General features: G+C 40.2%; 1 protein-coding gene across 2 annotated transcripts in view; it reads right to left on the bottom strand.

The window, feature by feature from the left end:
* Positions 1-283: 283 nt before the first annotated feature.
* The window catches only part of ACTR2 (actin related protein 2), a 37,496-nt gene continuing 20,823 nt past the window's right edge, over positions 284-16,956 (bottom strand). For both annotated transcript variants that reach the window (XM_070480246.1, XM_070480248.1), the window contains 4 exons: positions 15,949-16,098; positions 13,163-13,308; positions 5,087-5,219; positions 284-1,869 (listed from right to left, as the gene is read on the bottom strand). In XM_070480246.1, the coding sequence (XP_070336347.1) occupies positions 1,699-1,869; positions 5,087-5,219; positions 13,163-13,308; positions 15,949-16,098 (600 nt within the window). In that variant the 3' untranslated portion in view covers positions 284-1,698. The remainder of the gene's footprint in view (positions 1,870-5,086; positions 5,220-13,162; positions 13,309-15,948; positions 16,099-16,956) is intronic.

Genomic DNA, 16,956 nt, shown 5'->3' with positions numbered 1-16,956 from the left:
GTCTATCCATTTACCTGAAATAAACAACTGGTAGATGCTAGTTCTGCATTTATGTCCTTTAACAACTCAGTAGTCAAAAGTCTGGGGGGATTGGTAAGTATATAATTCAGGAACATTTTAGAATTCCAAAGTGACTCTGCCACCCACGTCCCTAAAATCTTACAGACATTATTCATAGGCTTATTCATGTGTACTGAAGCATGTCCAGCATGCAGGCAAACTTCTTTTATTTGTTCAAATTGAGGTAAAAGAGACAAAAGATACATAATATTAACAGAAGTGATACAATCTCTTATTACTTTATTTTTCAATTTAGAAGGAATTCAAGTCTGGGTACTATTTGATATTTTTTTCAGATACCAAGCAATACCGACAGGATCCATAAATATGATTTTCTGACAGGAAAGTCTGCTAACATTTACAAAATACCAACAACTTTTCTTTCAAGCCTAAGATGGCTAAGATTTAGTAGTTATGATTAAGTTTTTTCAGTTCAAATACGTATTTATATCTTGATTTTGGGGGGCCAACATTTTAAATAGTCGTATTTTACTCTACTTCCAGGTTTTAAATCAAAACATACCAACAACAAAAAAAAACTAGTGAAAATTACCCAACTGGCAGAAAGTCCCATATTTCAATGTTCTTTTTAACCCAATAATTATAATCTACTGCCAGTAATTATTTATATGTATCTATTTGTTTTTATTAAATAAGCACTGGTCGGTTATATAAAAGAATTTTTTCAAGAATGGTACTTGGCACTGGGTTACCTTAATGCTTCTGGTATATAAATAGAAGCACTTAGAAAAAACACCAACTCTTAAGCACTTTTTGTTTGAAATTTGAATTTCTAAAAGCATTTTTTCAATGTTACATTTCCACTGATAGATTCTAGGGAGTCTAATTCCAGTTGACATGGTTAATTTTAAAAAACAAATTAAAAAATCCCTAAACCACATAATAATGGGACACTACACCTGCTTTTTACATCATATGGAAACAGTTCCAGGCAGACCAAAAGTAGAAGAAAACCTGCCAAATCAGAGTATTGTAAATAAAGTTCATCTCCCGTACCCTAGAGCAGAAAAGCTCAAAAATCACAAAATGAATATCAAAAGACTACCCCTGTCCTCCGCGCAAAAACCCACCCAAACAGTTTTGTTCTGAGCCTACCATTTCCCTAAAATGTTAATACCAGAAGCTGCAGCAGTAACTGTAGAAAGCACCACACTACAGAGGAAACGCCACAAAGGGTTCAGCAGCCGCCCACCCAGTCCTGACCACCCCCACCCCAGTAATAGGTAAAAGCTCTGGCTGAAGTTGTTTTCTTATGCTAATAAAGGCATACCACCTAGTGTGCTAAAGACTGAAACTAGCAGCATTAGAGCAGTAAAGTGAAAATAGGAAGCCTACAGGAACGATCCAAATGCCTGCTTAGGACAGACAATGCAGCAGACAGGACCCCTGCCCTCTCCCTGTGTTCGCAGGGAAGTGGTGGAATTAAACAGTCAGATTTACCCACATTAACACAAATTTAACACAACTTCCGCAAGACACCAGAATAAAACCTGACCTTTCCAGTCAAAGGGCACAGAGAGGCCTCTTCCAGGTCCTGGAGCTGAACGAGTTCAAAGACTGGCAGTAAAGGAAAAAAAGAAAGCACGTTAGGGGCATGATGGGAAGCAGCTTCACAGTTTATCGAACCGTCACCCCGAGTTTCTCCAGCACACGAACACCCTTTTCTTGGTATTCCTGTCGGGTCATCCAGAAGTTGTCTTTGTCCTTCATGATGTCTGCTAGAACTGCACCTCCCAGGAAAACCATGTGCTTCCTGCGGGGGGGGTCTTCAATGCGGATCTTGAATTTCTAAAGGAAAAAAGAGGAGACAGTAAAATGTCACACGTACATGGTGTTTTCTATCCTATGAAAATGACTTTTTCTTAAATTCTCACAAAGGTTCTGTGATGTATACATGTGAAGTAGAGAGATACCTTGTGTAACTTGCCCTAACTCACAGCCAGGAGATCGCAAATCCATCCCAGTGTGTTTAGAACACTCCCTACTTACACCTGTGGCCCCATCGTTAACTGCACCCCTTGTCACTCTCAAAAGCATCCTGATACGAACAATGAATTCCACGGTCACCCTACTAAAAGCCCAAGTATCGAAGCCCTGACTGTGACAAGTGTCTCACTGATGGGCAAATCATCCAGCCAACTATCAAGTGAAGAGTTGGGATAAGAGGATTTATACTTTCTTCAAGGTCTCATGCCCTTATGATCGTAGTCCTAGGCAAAAAAGTAAGATTTAAGTTCTTATAAGCAAAGCTCACTTTCTATTGTCTCAAATCCAAACGAATGTTTGAATAAACAAGGCCAAATATGGTCAAGATAAATTATAAGGATGTTGGAAAAAATGAACACAGTAAAGAAAATTAAACACAAGCAGGAAAAGCTTTACACTCTGTAGCCACTCTTAGCTGTCTAACAAGGAGAGACCTCCTTCTGTATGGTAAGTCAACTCATGAAAGAGAAACATTAAAATGAAGTAGCAGTTTTATTTACAAAGTCACAAATTGTGCAAAAAGACTCAAAATAACTATGTCATCTTAACTGTCTTTATGTCACATACATGAACTGTAGGATCTGTCATAATATATGACATAGAAAACACCTGTTAACTGATTAATTAATTCTGAGGCTAACCTATTGTTCTAACTATTCTAGTTACTTTTTCACTCTCAGGCAGGGGTCAGCAAACTTTTTCTACAGGGATCAGAGGGTAAATACTTGAAGCTCTGCAGGGTCTACTCTGGCAATAGCTAACGGCAGCCAGAGACAGTATGTGACAACAGTAACATATTAGGTGACCAAAGAGTCTGCTTTGTCCATGTTCCCAAAAGCTTCATTTATAAACAGCCAGGTCTGGTCTGGGGCTGTGTTCTGGCCACCCTGCTCCTGGGGAAACCTGGCTAGCCCTTGAGGACACCGCTGCCCCTGCAGCTTTTGCAACGGGCTCTGTTTCTCACCACTGCCATTCCAGAGACCCTCAGAAACTCGCCCTTCTGGGCCATCCCAGCCACCACTCTCTGGGCCCATGGTGTCTACAGAGCCCCACGAAGAGGAATTCTCCTCAGACCTGCTCCGTGGCGCGTGTGCGCTCTCTCCACCACGCCCTGACACCATCCTCAGTGACGCTGTCCTTCTCTGCCTTGCTTGGCAGAACCCCATTTCAGGTGGTCAACTCTCTGCTCTGCCCCTGCCCTCAAGTTACTGAGTGCGGGGTGAGAAAAACTCAACATCCACGTTAAGCTTTACCTCGACTGAGCCCCTCAGAGATGCTCCGCAACCCCATGACATTTCTCTTCTCTGTTCCACTCTCTAAGACACCACTTCACACCTCCTCATTTATTTCACAAACATCTACCAGCTCCCCCCTCCTCTGAGAGCCTCCTAACCCATCCTGCGACATCAGTTCTTCCTCTCTTTTCTCAACCGTGTATTCACCACATCAGACTTAATGATCCTTTAAACAAATCAGATAATACTTTCTCTGCTCAAGATCCTCCCAAGACTTTCTATCTCAATAGAAGGAAAGTCAAAATCTTTACCACAGCTGAACAAGACTTGCGTCCTGACTACCTTTCTTTTTTTGGTTGTTCCGTGTGGCATGTGGGATTAGTTGCCCCGCCAGGGATCGAACCCATACCCCCTGCAGTGGAAGTGTGGAGTTTTAACTACTGGCTCACCAGGGAGGTCCCCTGACTACCTTTCCACGCTCACCTCCCAGTCCCCTCCCTTGCTTCTCTGCTCCAGCCACATCTACACACTCCCCGTAACTCAGGACTGTTACTGCCTGGAAGATTCTCCCCCCCCAGAGGGTCAGGCTCCTCTATCCCTCCGGTTTTTGTTCAAAAGTTATCTCATTGGGCCCCTTCTCTGATCACTCTACATGAAGAAGCACACCATCTCCCCCAATCACTATCACTTTCGAGCCCCTAACCTGACTTTTCCTCATAGTGCTTATTACTAACCAAAGTATTATTCATAGACTAAAAGCAGAGATTTTCAGTTTTGTTCACCACTGTTTTGTTTCCCCCAGCACCTAAACAAGTGTTTGGCACACAGAAGGAGTTCAAGAAGTATCTACTGAATAATCATCTAAGACTGACTTTAAATTATATGTATAACTCAATAAAATCAGACAAATGAGTGAAGTTCTTAGACAACACGCCTCCTTTAAGTCTTTTAATCTGTTTAACGTATGAGTCCATACAGAATTTAATTTCAGTAATTTGAGTCACAAATGAAAGATGTAATATAGTGTCTCCAATATATAAAGCCCTCTGTATGATGCACTCTCATTATCTAAAACAGCTGATCAAAGTTGGTGAGACAAACCTCAGAGATTAACTTAGAATTAAACAACTCCTAGTTGAGCACGTAGTATGTATAGTGTACTTCACACAGTCCAGGGTTTGTAGAGAAAAATCAATGTCAAATAACCATCAACTGTTACACCCTAGTTTAAAAGTTTCTTTCCACTCTATGTATCAACAACTATCATTTCAAGTCTGTTTTAAGAGCTATGATAGCTGACAGGGATGCAAAAGAACTGGAGACTATCTGATTGGGTAGATAAAAGACATATGCAAGAAACAGCCAGAAAATCATTTTAAATCAGAAATACGAGACAGTCCAAGAGTAGCACAGAATGTTGATGACTTCTTAAAAAACAAAACAAAACCAAACCAACGGGCCTCTCTCCACAGTACAGGAGGTTCTTCCCACCCATGTACAGGCACCCTGGTTCCAGGCTATTTGTTACAGATGAACCAAAACATTTGTCACTGGACCCAGCTGTCTCAGTTCACTGAGTAGAAAGGTGAGCTGGCACTAGGACCGTTGAGACAAAGCTCATCTTGAACCATTTACTTCTTCCTACTTTTTCAAGGCTGCACTAGACTGCATTAGACATTTGTTTAGGAAGACTTCTTGCTCCCTCTGGTGGTTGTCAAAAATCACAAGCTATTTTACAGGGTTTTAACAGTATGCTAACAGTTGGAGTACTGATTAATACTTACAGAAAGTTTTTCCACATCACCCTTCAATACTCGTTCTAAGTAAAGCTGTTTAAGCTCTCGTTCCAACCGGGATGGCAGACCAGGGTACATAGTAGACCCTCCAGAAAGCACAATGTGCTTATAGAACTCAGATCTAGGAAGACACAACAGGTACTCATTAGGGGTTTCATATTAGGAAAACAGCATCTCAAGAGTTGCTTTTATTTACATTAGCCTCAGGTGGTTGCTGCGAGAATTAAATAAAATTCAACATGTAAACCGCAGGGCTGAAAGCTTGCTATTACTACTGTAAACAGATAACAAACTCTTTATATATAAAATATTTATTATCATTTTGATGACAATACTCGTAAAGTACATAACACATTTTCTTGCAAATGTAATTAAGTCTTTCGATAACGACTAGTTCACATCACAAAGGAGTGGTATTTGGGTTATGCTTTAACAGTGCTTCCACGGAGCCACTTAGATGTGGTAGTGTACTATAATAAACCATATTCCACCACGACTCCACTTCTAGCTTTTGAATTTTTCCATTTGCCTTTTGTAGTTTTCCCTTTTGTTCCCCTGCTTTGAGGCCGCTGGCTATTATTTTTGGTTAGATTGATGTGCTTGCTTCTAATAGCAGTCCTCTCTTTCTTCCTTAATATGCTGTTGGTCATGATACCAGATAATCAAATCTAAAATAAGTGCATATGGAGTAAAAATATTAACAGTATAATCTATGTGAGGGTCGAAGGAACTTTTTTTAGTAAAGCTCAGGAGCTAAGTTGTATCCATTTTGGATTCATTCAAACTGGCTTCCAGGTTTTACTTCCTTTCACGTTCTGAAGGGCTCAGGCTATTGTAATTCTAGCTTCTAGAAGAAGTTTTGTATTGCATTTAATTGCAAATGCATGCATGAATGTTATAAACTAAGCAGCTGACATATAGCTATATGTGGCATATGCCCATGTATGCTTTCAATACACTGAACATGCAGAACAAAATCTGAGTGCTGCAACTTTCCAACGCTAGCAATGTGGAAAGGGTACTGAACCTGACTCCAGTGCTTTAGCATCACCAAAACTTCAATCACCACCAACAGGTAAGCACTTTTATATATATTCTTGCTATTAATGATCATTACATCAAGGGACAAAAGTATCTACCCAATCCCCACTATGAGAATTTATCATAATTATGAAGTCTAGATTAGACTTCTGAACATCTTCCATTAGATTTATAGCTTGTTCTAAGACAATTGCTATTTTTGCTAATTATTATTATTGTCCTGTTCCCCAGCCTCCCACAAAAATTAGATGGTTATTTCATTAGGGTTAAATAAAGAAGTAAGCAAACACTTGCTTAATAAAATGTTTCTGAGTGAATTTCTCAACTTGGGTGAAGAGGAGAGCTTTCTGTGACTCAAACTCAAGCTGCAATAAAAGATTATAAATCTTCTCACATAACTAAATAAAACCAAAATTTTGTGTGGCCAGAAACACCAGAAGAGACAAATGAAAAATTACAAAATATCTACAAATGGATCACAGAGCTCAAATATAAAGAACTTCTTTAAAAATTGAGAGGAAAAAAAAAATTACAAAAATTTTACAGATAACAGGCAAAAGCCACAAACAGATAATTCACCAAGAAAAGATATAAAAATGGTCCATAGGGCTTCCCAGTTGGCTCCAGCGGTGAAGACCCTGGCTGCCAATGCAGGAGACGTAAGAGACTTGGGTTCAATCCCTGGGTTGGGAGGATCCCCTGAAGGAGGCCATGGTAACCCACTCCAGTATTTTTGCCTGAAAAATCCCCATGGAGAAAGGAGCCGGAGGGGCTACAGTCAGAGGGTTGCAAAGAGTTGGACACAACTGAAGCAACTTAGCACACAACGCATAGAAAAATATATGCAACTTCAATCTTAAGAGAAATGCAAGTTAGAATTACATTGAGATATCATTTCTCATTCATTAGACTGACATGCAAGTAAAATGCTGACAGACTCTGGGAACAGCTGTAGTGTCCTCAGACATGACTGTAGGAAAGAGAAAGGGTACAACCTTAAAAGAAGGGAACTGAGCAATTACAAAACCACACACATTTGCCTTTTGACCCAACTATTCCCCTCTCAGGGGACATATATCCCAACAATACAAAGATACAGTGTGCGCAAGGTTATTAACTGCAGCATTATCTGTCAGCACAAATACTGGACCCTACCTAGATAACCAGGATTCACTGAAGAAGCCATTATGTGTACACAGTGGAAAAAAGAACAACAGCAACACACAGGAAGTGGTATAAGGTTGTTTAGGATATATTAAGAGAAAAAAACAAAGTTCAAGAGTATTTACAGGATGCTACCTCTTGTGCAAGAAAATAAGAAATACAGGGAGTAGCACCAAGGTGGAAGACAACAGGTGGGGACAATAATACTTCTGAGGGTCCTTTCTTTGTAGTTTTGACAGCCTCTTCAGAAACCAAAATTCAAGATGAGCTGGGACTATCCTGTGTCACAAAACAGAATGAAATAGAACATGCTCAAAAGAGAGGAGGGTGCAAAGGAGAGCCCCTGGAGAAGGAAACAACAACCTACTCCAAAGTTCTTGCCTGGAGAATTGCCGGAGGAGCCTGGCGGGCTTCAGTCCACGGGGTCCCAGGGAGTCTGACATGCCTTAGAGACTGAACAACAAAGGACACAGGAGCCCACTTGAAGGGGCTCTCATAGGCCAAACTGGGACAATTTGGTACCCAAATTAAATAAGGCAGAGATAAAAATTATAATCCATTGAATAAAATCACAAGTCCATGCTGATAATTAACAAAAACAAGGGAGAAGGAAAGGCAGCTCCTTATGCTAGAATGCCAACTAATAAATACAGAAGGAATGACAGAATGAGATAAATCATCTTTTTGCAACCATCACAGTAAAAATGGATTTAGGCAAAAATCATCAATTGATGATAAAAGGGGTGCAAGTCAGAAACTGATGAAGAACAGATTTACAGTCTCAAAAGTATTTTGCGGCTTCCTGGTGGCTCAGACGGTAAAGAATCTGCCTGCAATGCAGGAGACTCAGGTTCATTCACTGGGTTGGAAAGATCTCTTGGAGAAGAGGATGGCCACCCACTCCAGTATTCTTGCCTAGAGAATTCCATGGACAGAGGAGCTTGGCGGGCTACAGTTCATGGGGCTGCAGAGACCTGGACACTACTGAAAGTACTTTCCCACAAATTACTTATAAATCAGGAAAAAAAGAAAACCTATGCAATGGAGAGGACGCTCAGAGGGCTCAAACCAACCTTGTGCGCACCCGGACCCAGGGACCTCACAGAGACCGCGACAGACTGTGCCGGAGCATCTCCTGCGGAGGTGCGGGTCGGCAGTGCTCTGCCGCAGGGACAGGCGCTCTGGGTATGGATACGGCCTAAGTCCTCTTGGAGGAGGTCACCACAACCCCACCACAAAGCTGCCAGAACGTACACAGGACTGGGAAACAGACTCTTGGAGCGTACACAGAACCTTGTGCACCAGGACCCAGGAGAAAGGAACAGTGACCCCACAGGAGACTTGCCTATGGGGGTCCAGGAGCCTCCAGCGAAGGCGTGGGTCGGTGGTGGCCTGCTGCAGGGCTGGGGGCACGGACTGTGGCAGTACCTGCATGACATCTTTTGCGGGAGGTCACCCTTATCTTCATTACCTCCACCACAGTTTAAAGTGAAGTGAAGTCGCTCAGCTGTGTCTGACTCTGTGCGACCCCACTGACTGTAGCCCACCAGGCTCCTCCATTGATGGAATTTTCCAGGCAAGAGTATTGGAGTGGGTTGCCATTTCCTTCTCCAGAGGATCTTCCCCACCCAGGGATCTAACCCTGGTCTCCCACATTGCAAGCAGATGCTTTTACCATCTAAGCCAGGAGGGAAGCTCCACCACAGTTTGGCCCCAGGTAAACAGCAGGGAGGGAACACAGCTCCACCCATCAACAGAAAATTGGATTAAAGATTTACTGAGCATGGCCTCACCCATCAGAACAAAACTCAGTATCCCCCCTCAGTCAGTCTATCCCATCAGGAAGCTTTCATAAGCCTCTCATCCTTTTCCATCAGAGGGCAGACAGACTGAAAACCACAATCACAGAAAACTAACCAATCTAATCACATGGACCACAGCCTTGTCTAACTCAATGAAACTGTGAGCCATGTCGTCTAGGGCCACCCAAGATGGACAGGTCATGGTAAAGAGTTCTGACAAAATGTGGTCCACTGGAGAAGGAAATGGCAAACCACTTCAGTATTCCCGCCTTGAGAACCCCATGAACAGTATGAAAAGGCAAAAAGATAGGACACTGAGAGATGAACTCCCCAGGTTGGTAGGTGCCCAATATGCTACTGGAGATCAGTGGAGAAATAACTCCAGCAAGACTGAAGAGACGGAGACAAAGCAAAATCAACACCCAGGTGTGGATGTGCCTGGTGATGGAGGCAAGATCCGATGCTGTAAAGAGAAATACCGCACAGGAACCTGGAATGTTAGGTCCATGAACCAAGGCAAATTGGAAGTGATCATACAGGAGATGGCAAGAGTGAACATCAACATTTTAGGAATCAGAGAACTAAAATGGACTGGAATGGGTGAATTTAACTCAGATGACCATTATATCTACTACTCTCAGCAAGAATCCTTTGAAGAAAAGGAGCAGCTATCATAGTCAACAAGAGTTCAAAATGCAGTACTTGGATGCACTCTCAAAAACGACAGAATGATCTAATTTCCAAGGCAAACCATTCAATATCATGGTAATCCACGTCTATGCCCTGACCAATAATGCTGAAGAAGCTGCACAGTTCTATGAAGACCTACAAGACCTTCTAGAATTAACACCCAAAAAAGATGGCCTTTTCATTATAGGGGACTGGAATGCAAAAGTAGAAAGTCAATAAACACCTGCAGTAACAGGAAAATTTGGCCTTGGAGTACAGAATGAAGCAGGGCAACAGCTAATGGAGTTCTGCCAAGAGAATGCACTGGTCATAGCAAACACCTTTTTCCAACAACACAAGAGAAGACTCTACACATGGACATGACCAGACGGTCAACACTGAAATCAGACTGATTATGTTCTTTACAGCCAAAGATGGAGAAGATTTATACAGTCAGCAAAAACAAGAGCAGGAGCTGACTGTGGTTCAGATCATGAACTCCTTATTGCCAAATTCAGACTGAAACTGAAGAAAGTAGGGAAAACCTTAGACCATTCAGGTATGACCTAAATCAAATCCCTAACAATTATACAGTGGAAATGAGAAATAGATTTAAGGGACTAGATCTGATAGACAGAGTGCCTGATGAACTACGGACTGAGGTTCATGATACTGTACAGGAGACAGGGAGCAAGACCATCCCCAAGAAAAAGAAATGCAAAAAAAGTAAAATGGCTGCCTGAGGAGGCCTTACAAATAGCTGTGAAAAGAAGCAAAGCGAAAAGCAAAGGAGAAAAGAAAAGATATACCCACTTGAATGCAGAGTTCCAAAGAACAGCAAGGAGAGATAAGAAAGCCTTCCTCAGTGATCAGTTCAAAGAAATAGAGGAAAATAATAGAATGGGAAAGACTAGAGATCTCCCTCAAGAAAATTACAGATACCAAGGGAACAGTTCATGCAAAGGTGGGCTCAATAAAGGACAGAAATGGTATGGACCTAACAGAAGCAGAAGATATTAAGAAGAGGTGGGAAGAATACACAGAAGAACTGTACAAAAAAGATCTTCATGACCCAGATAATCATGATAGTGTGATCACTCACCTAGAGCCAGACATCCTGGAATATGAAGTCAAGTGGGCCTTAGGAAGTATCACTACAAACAAAGCTAGTGGAGGTGATGGAATTCCAGTTGAGCTATTTCAAATCCTAAAAGATGATGCTGTGAAAGTGCTGCACTCAATATGCCAGCAAATTTGGAAAACTCAGCAATGGCCACAGGACTGGAAAAGGTCAGTTTTCATTCCAATCCCTAAGAAAGGCAATGCCAAAGAATGCTGAAACTACTGCACAATTGCACTCATCTCACACGATAGCAAAGTAATGCTCAAAATTCTCCAAGCCAGGCTTCAACAATACGTGAACCATGAGCTTCCAGATGTTCAAGCTGGTTTTAGAAAAGGCAGAGGAACCAGAGATCAAATTGCCAACATCCGCTGGATCATCGAAAAAGCAAGAGAGTTCCAGAAAAGCATCTATTTCTGCTTTATTGACTATGCCAAAGCCTTTGACTGTGTGAATCACAACAAACTGTGGAAAATTCTCCAAGAGATGGAAATACCAGACCACCTGACCTGCCTCTTGAGAAACCTGTATGCAGGTCAGGAAGCAACAGTTAGAACTGGACATGGAACAACAGACTGGTTCCAAATAGGAAAAGGAGTACGTCAAGGCTTATTGTCACCCTGCTTATTTAACTTATATGCAGAGTACATCATGAGAAACCCTGGGCTGGAGGAAGCACAAACTGGAATCAAGATTGCCAGGAGAAATACCAATAACCTCAGGTATGCAGATGACATCACCCTTATGGCAGAAACTGAAGAAGAACTAAAGAGCCTCTTGATGAAGGTGAAAGAGGAGAGTGAAAAAGTTGGCTTAAAGCTCAACATTCAGAAAACTAAAATCATGGCATCTGGTCCCATCACCTTCATGGAAAACAGATGGGGAAACAATGACAGACTTTATTTTTTTGGATTCCAAAATCACTGTAGATGGTGACTGCAGCCAGGAAATTAAAAGATGCTTGCTCCTTGGAAGAAAAGTTATCACCAACCTAGACAGCATATTAAAAAGCAGAGACATTACTTTGCCAACAAACCAATGGTTTGTTGACTATGGTTTTTCCAGTAGTCGTGTATGGATGTGAGAGTTGGACTATAAAGAAAGCTGAACGCTGAAGAACTGATGCTTTTGAACTGTGGTGTTGGAGAAGACTCTTGAGAGTCCCTTGGACTGCAAGGAGATCCAACTAGTCCATCCTAAAGGAAATCAGTCCTGAATATTCATTGGAAGGACTGATGTTGAAGCTGAAACTCCAACTTTGGCCACCTGATGCGAAGAACTGCCTTATTTGAAAAGACCCTGATGCTGGCAAAGATTGAAGGCAGGAGGAGAACGGGACAACAGAGGATGAGATGATTGGATGGCATTACCGACTCAATGAACTTAAGTTTGAGTAAACTCCAGGAGTTGGTGATGGACAGGGAGGCCTGGCGTGCTGCAGTCCGTGGGGTCGCAAAGAGTCAGACACGACTGAGCGACTGAACTGAACTGAACTGATACAATGGAGAAAACAGGAAACTTCACTAAGAGTTTAACACTAATATCACCAAATAGGAGCAAACCGAGATCACTTCTGGATGTGATAACCTAAGAAGGACACATCACTTAAGGAGTGTTCCAGCCGAAAATGCAAAAATCTATATTTAATCATGAGAAAACATTCAAACCCAAATTGTAGTCTGCAAAAATATCAATGTCATGAAAGACTGAGGGATTACAACAGATAAAAGGTAACTAAGAGACATGACAACTAAACACAATGTGTGCTCTCAGTTCTGACCCTTTACTGGAGAAAAGAAAAACTGTATATAAAGGACATTACTGGGACAGAGAATGAAACTGAAATACGGATGGCAGGTAAAAGTACATCAGCAATCAATGCCCTGAACTCAGTAACTGCACTGTGGCTGTAAGAGAGCAGCCTCACTCCTGAGAAGCACAAAGGACTTTCACATTCAACCTATTCTCAGATGACTCAAGACCAGGAGGCAGGGGGGCACACAAACACACAGAATGCTAAAAGTAGTGAAATAGAAAACTGGGTAGTGTACAGGGGTCCTCTGTTCTATTCTGGCAACTTGCAATGTTTAAAGTATTTCGAAATAAATTTAAATGGGCATCTGAGACACAATGATATATGTCATTCAACAACCAGTGTCATCCCATCAAAAACTTGGGTGAAACAATAGACAACTTGGTCACTCTAGCTATTTATATTCCATCTATTTCTGATAAGCAACTTTGAAACAACCATTTCTAAAGTACCTGGTATCAATGTCAGCAGCCTGGATTGTGTTAAAAAGCAATTCAGCAACACCTACTCCCTCGACATTGATCAAGTGAGGCTGAAACAGAGCTTCCGGGGCTTCAAACCTCTCTCCCCCGACTTTGATAATGCGGCCATCTGGGAGCTAGAGACCAAGAACAATCGGGTATCAGCAAAAGATTTAAAAAGTTTCCAGTGTTTTTTAGGTGCTAGTACACCTGTTTTATAACCAAAATCATTAGCAATATATTTTTCCCAAAATACATTTTTGAAAAAAGACAAAGTAAAATACATTAAAATAATTGTTTTTATTATCATGCTCTGTTCTGCTTTTGAAATGATATGTCCTGCCCCCAAATAGCAGGAATTTCTTGAAGGAGTCACCAATACACAAATGTGTGATGTCTACTGGTGTGTGCAAGTGAGCACTATAGGTAGTGCTGATCACCCACAGCAACTGGACTTTTGCCGGAGTCAATGCTGTTTCTCTTTATCATTTTAACACATTTTTGAGTTTACGGAGATTTTTACCACGTAGCACAGACACATTCAATTAAAAATTTTAAATTTCTTTCACCAAATAATTATTCTGGGGAGCTATTTTTTTGCCATCAAACACTTTATATCACGTGTGAAACTTCCATCAAATCATTTAATCCAAGGAAAATCTTATGATCAAAAAAGCTTAAGGACGCTAACCTAGTTTTTATTAGGCAATTCAGTTGTATCCTACTTACTAGGTCCTATTAAATTTTTAAATAGATAAATATAATTTTATGAAAATAAGATTTAAGCAACTGGTAAGATACCACTATCATATGACCCTGTGCAGAAAACCTTTAAGTTACATCATGTTTATGTTTAATTAAATGAGAAATGTTAAACAAAAACTCCCTCACAATTCATAGAATTGACCTAAGTAACAAGCATGTTGACACATTTCTATATGAAAGACCAGAATTAGTTTTACATTAACATTTCTAACAGTATATCAGTTTAAAATAACATAATTATAATAACTATACTTAGATTCCCAAACTCACTTTCCAACATGACGAAGTATCTCAAGGCAAGTTCTTAAAGACATTTACTCCATGTCTGCTCTAACTGTATACAGTATGTGCAACGCAATCACATCTTTCAAAAACTCCAGAATTATCTTTTTATAAATTGTATCAAATTTTTTTGTAAAAAAATTTACCCTTAACAAAATAAACACAACCATCCAGTGACTTTAAAAACCACATGAAATCATCCAAGATATATAGAAAAACTTCACACGGCAGACTATCATTAGCATAAAACATCTGTACCTGGACAATGTGGCTCTTCTCAAAGCTCTGGTTGGAGATCAGCCTAGGGCCACCTACCCATGAAACTACTTACCTCTCAGAACTGTTAAAACTGTATGCCTCCCAATTTCTCTGCACCAAACCTTATCCTATCCTCTATTTGTCCACTATTTTCCCTCTTCATCAGTTCCCGGTTTATTTGTCACATAGTCACATATACTTTTGTAACCTGCCTCAAATTCTGAGGAAGGAGGGAAGAGATAAAATATGTTTTATATTTCTAGTTCCCTTATCCTCTGTCTCATGATACTTTCTTCCAAAGTCAGGTAGACGATAAATTATAAATCTAGGGGAACTATCAAGAAGGCCTCAGGAAAGAATCCCTAGGGCAAATCTGTAGATGACTGAGGTGCAAAGTATTGATTTACTGAATATTTGGATCAGTATCCTCTGAAATAAAACAATATAACTTATAAAAATTTAAAATTATCTTTAAAGTGACTATTTTGTACATATTTGTGATATCTTCTGTCTATATGAATTAAATGGTGGAAGAATACTTGCTTTTATTGCCTATCACTCAATTCCAGTTTTGGTGGCTCAGTGGTAAAGAATCTGCCTTCCAAGGGTTCAATCCCTGGGTTGGGAAGATCCCCTGGAGAAGGAAATGGCAACCCACTCCAGTATTCTTGCCTGGGAAATCACATGGACAGAGGAGCTTGGCAGGCGTCCATGGGGTCGCAAAGAGTTAGATATGACTTAGCGACTAAACAACAGTAGCAGATCAAAGACACAGCATGGAAGTACTTTATACCCAGATGAAAATGACAGACTTAAGGCAGCAATACACTGAAAATTCAACTCCCCTGATATAAACTATAACTTGGTTCTAAGTATCATTAGTTACAATTTCAATTCAACATTTGTTCTGAACATCTCAGTAAGAAAATACTAAGTCAGGAAGACTGTCACCTACTGAATTGTTAAAGCAATCCTATAGGATGACCATCTTCCAAAGTATCTTAGAATACCAGTCCCATGAAATGCTGAAGAATACCGTAATCATGTAGAAATCAGCATATCAAAGGTTCTGAGAAGTCCTTTAATAAAGGGAAACTGACTCTCTCGCAAATTCATCTGACAATGTAACCCTACATTTAAAATTTTTGTCAATACCTACTAACATCTCAGAGAAATAACATTATGTGAAACCCATGCTGAAAAATGCTACTCCAGGTACGAGAATCTCAAAATAACATTTCATATCTAACTGCATCCTAAAGTAGAAAAGCAATATATGATTCTTGCCTTATTAAAATAACTAAATCATAGTATCATAATGTAGAAAAGACATTAAAGGTCATACATATACAAATTATAACAACCCAAACCCAAAGTACTAAATTCCAAGAAAACCTCCTTAAGCACACACCAATAGTCACTGTCGCCCACTTTAAAACCATATTTATATATCATACACCAGATATACTTACTGTGTAAGATTCAACCAATACTGTGGTCTCTAAGGCCAGTTTCTGCTCTTGCTCAATATTATATCCCACATAACACAATTTTTCTTTAATCATGCGAACCGTTTCAAAATCAGCAGAATGGTTGAAGGCATATCCCCGCAACAGAAGCAGCTGGTACAAAAAAAGAGCAGTAATTAATCTGAGTGAGTTCAACTCCACAAAAGAGATTAATGTTCTCTAAGTATGTCACATCAATACCAAATACAATGAACAGCAGAACCTTAGCTCTACTATTTCAGAAAGGAGAATATTACTTACCATAAAAGAATTTACATTTCACTTTCACAGAAAAGTTCCATAGGAAGTGACAGAATTAACAGTTCATGAATAGTAAATGGACATAATAATAATAATCTATTAATAAATAATATTTTAGCACTGGATTCCTATAATCTGCAATTTAATTTACTCAGTCAATGCCATAATCATGAAATATGTCTGACACATATTAGAGGGGCAACAGTATTTGTTAAATAAACAAACAAACATAAACAAGAATTCAACCTGACAGGAAAAACAAAAACACACACAATATGCATCAGAAACAAATTAGACTTTTCACATGAAAAACTAAAAATCCTCTGATCTTTGAGTTTACATTCAAAAGAAAACTCTTGGGCAATCCTTTGGTAGTCACCCTCAAATAGAATTGTGGCTTAGAATGGTATTATAATTCTCATTACCAATCTTATTACTAACCCAATGTCAATATGAAGACTTAACGCAACCCAGAACAGTCTCCCCACAGTAGTACCAGTGACATATTGGACCTTATAGTCCTTTGTTGTGGGGGATGCCCTGTTCATTGTAGGATGTTTAGCGGCCTTTCTGCAAAGATGTAACAACCAAAAAATGTCTTCAGACATTTCAAAGTGTCCCTGGAGGAGTAGCATCATCCCTGATTGAGAACCACTGACCTGGAGAGAATGTACTAACTACAGAGTTCTGGTACAGACAATATTCTAAATC

The sequence above is a fragment of the Odocoileus virginianus genome, chromosome 2, assembly GCF_023699985.2.
Source record: "Odocoileus virginianus isolate 20LAN1187 ecotype Illinois chromosome 2, Ovbor_1.2, whole genome shotgun sequence".
Classification (NCBI taxonomy): Eukaryota; Metazoa; Chordata; class Mammalia; order Artiodactyla; family Cervidae; genus Odocoileus; species Odocoileus virginianus.
Note: the sequence above shows the minus strand (reverse complement) of the source record. Positions and strands in the feature narration are given on the sequence as shown.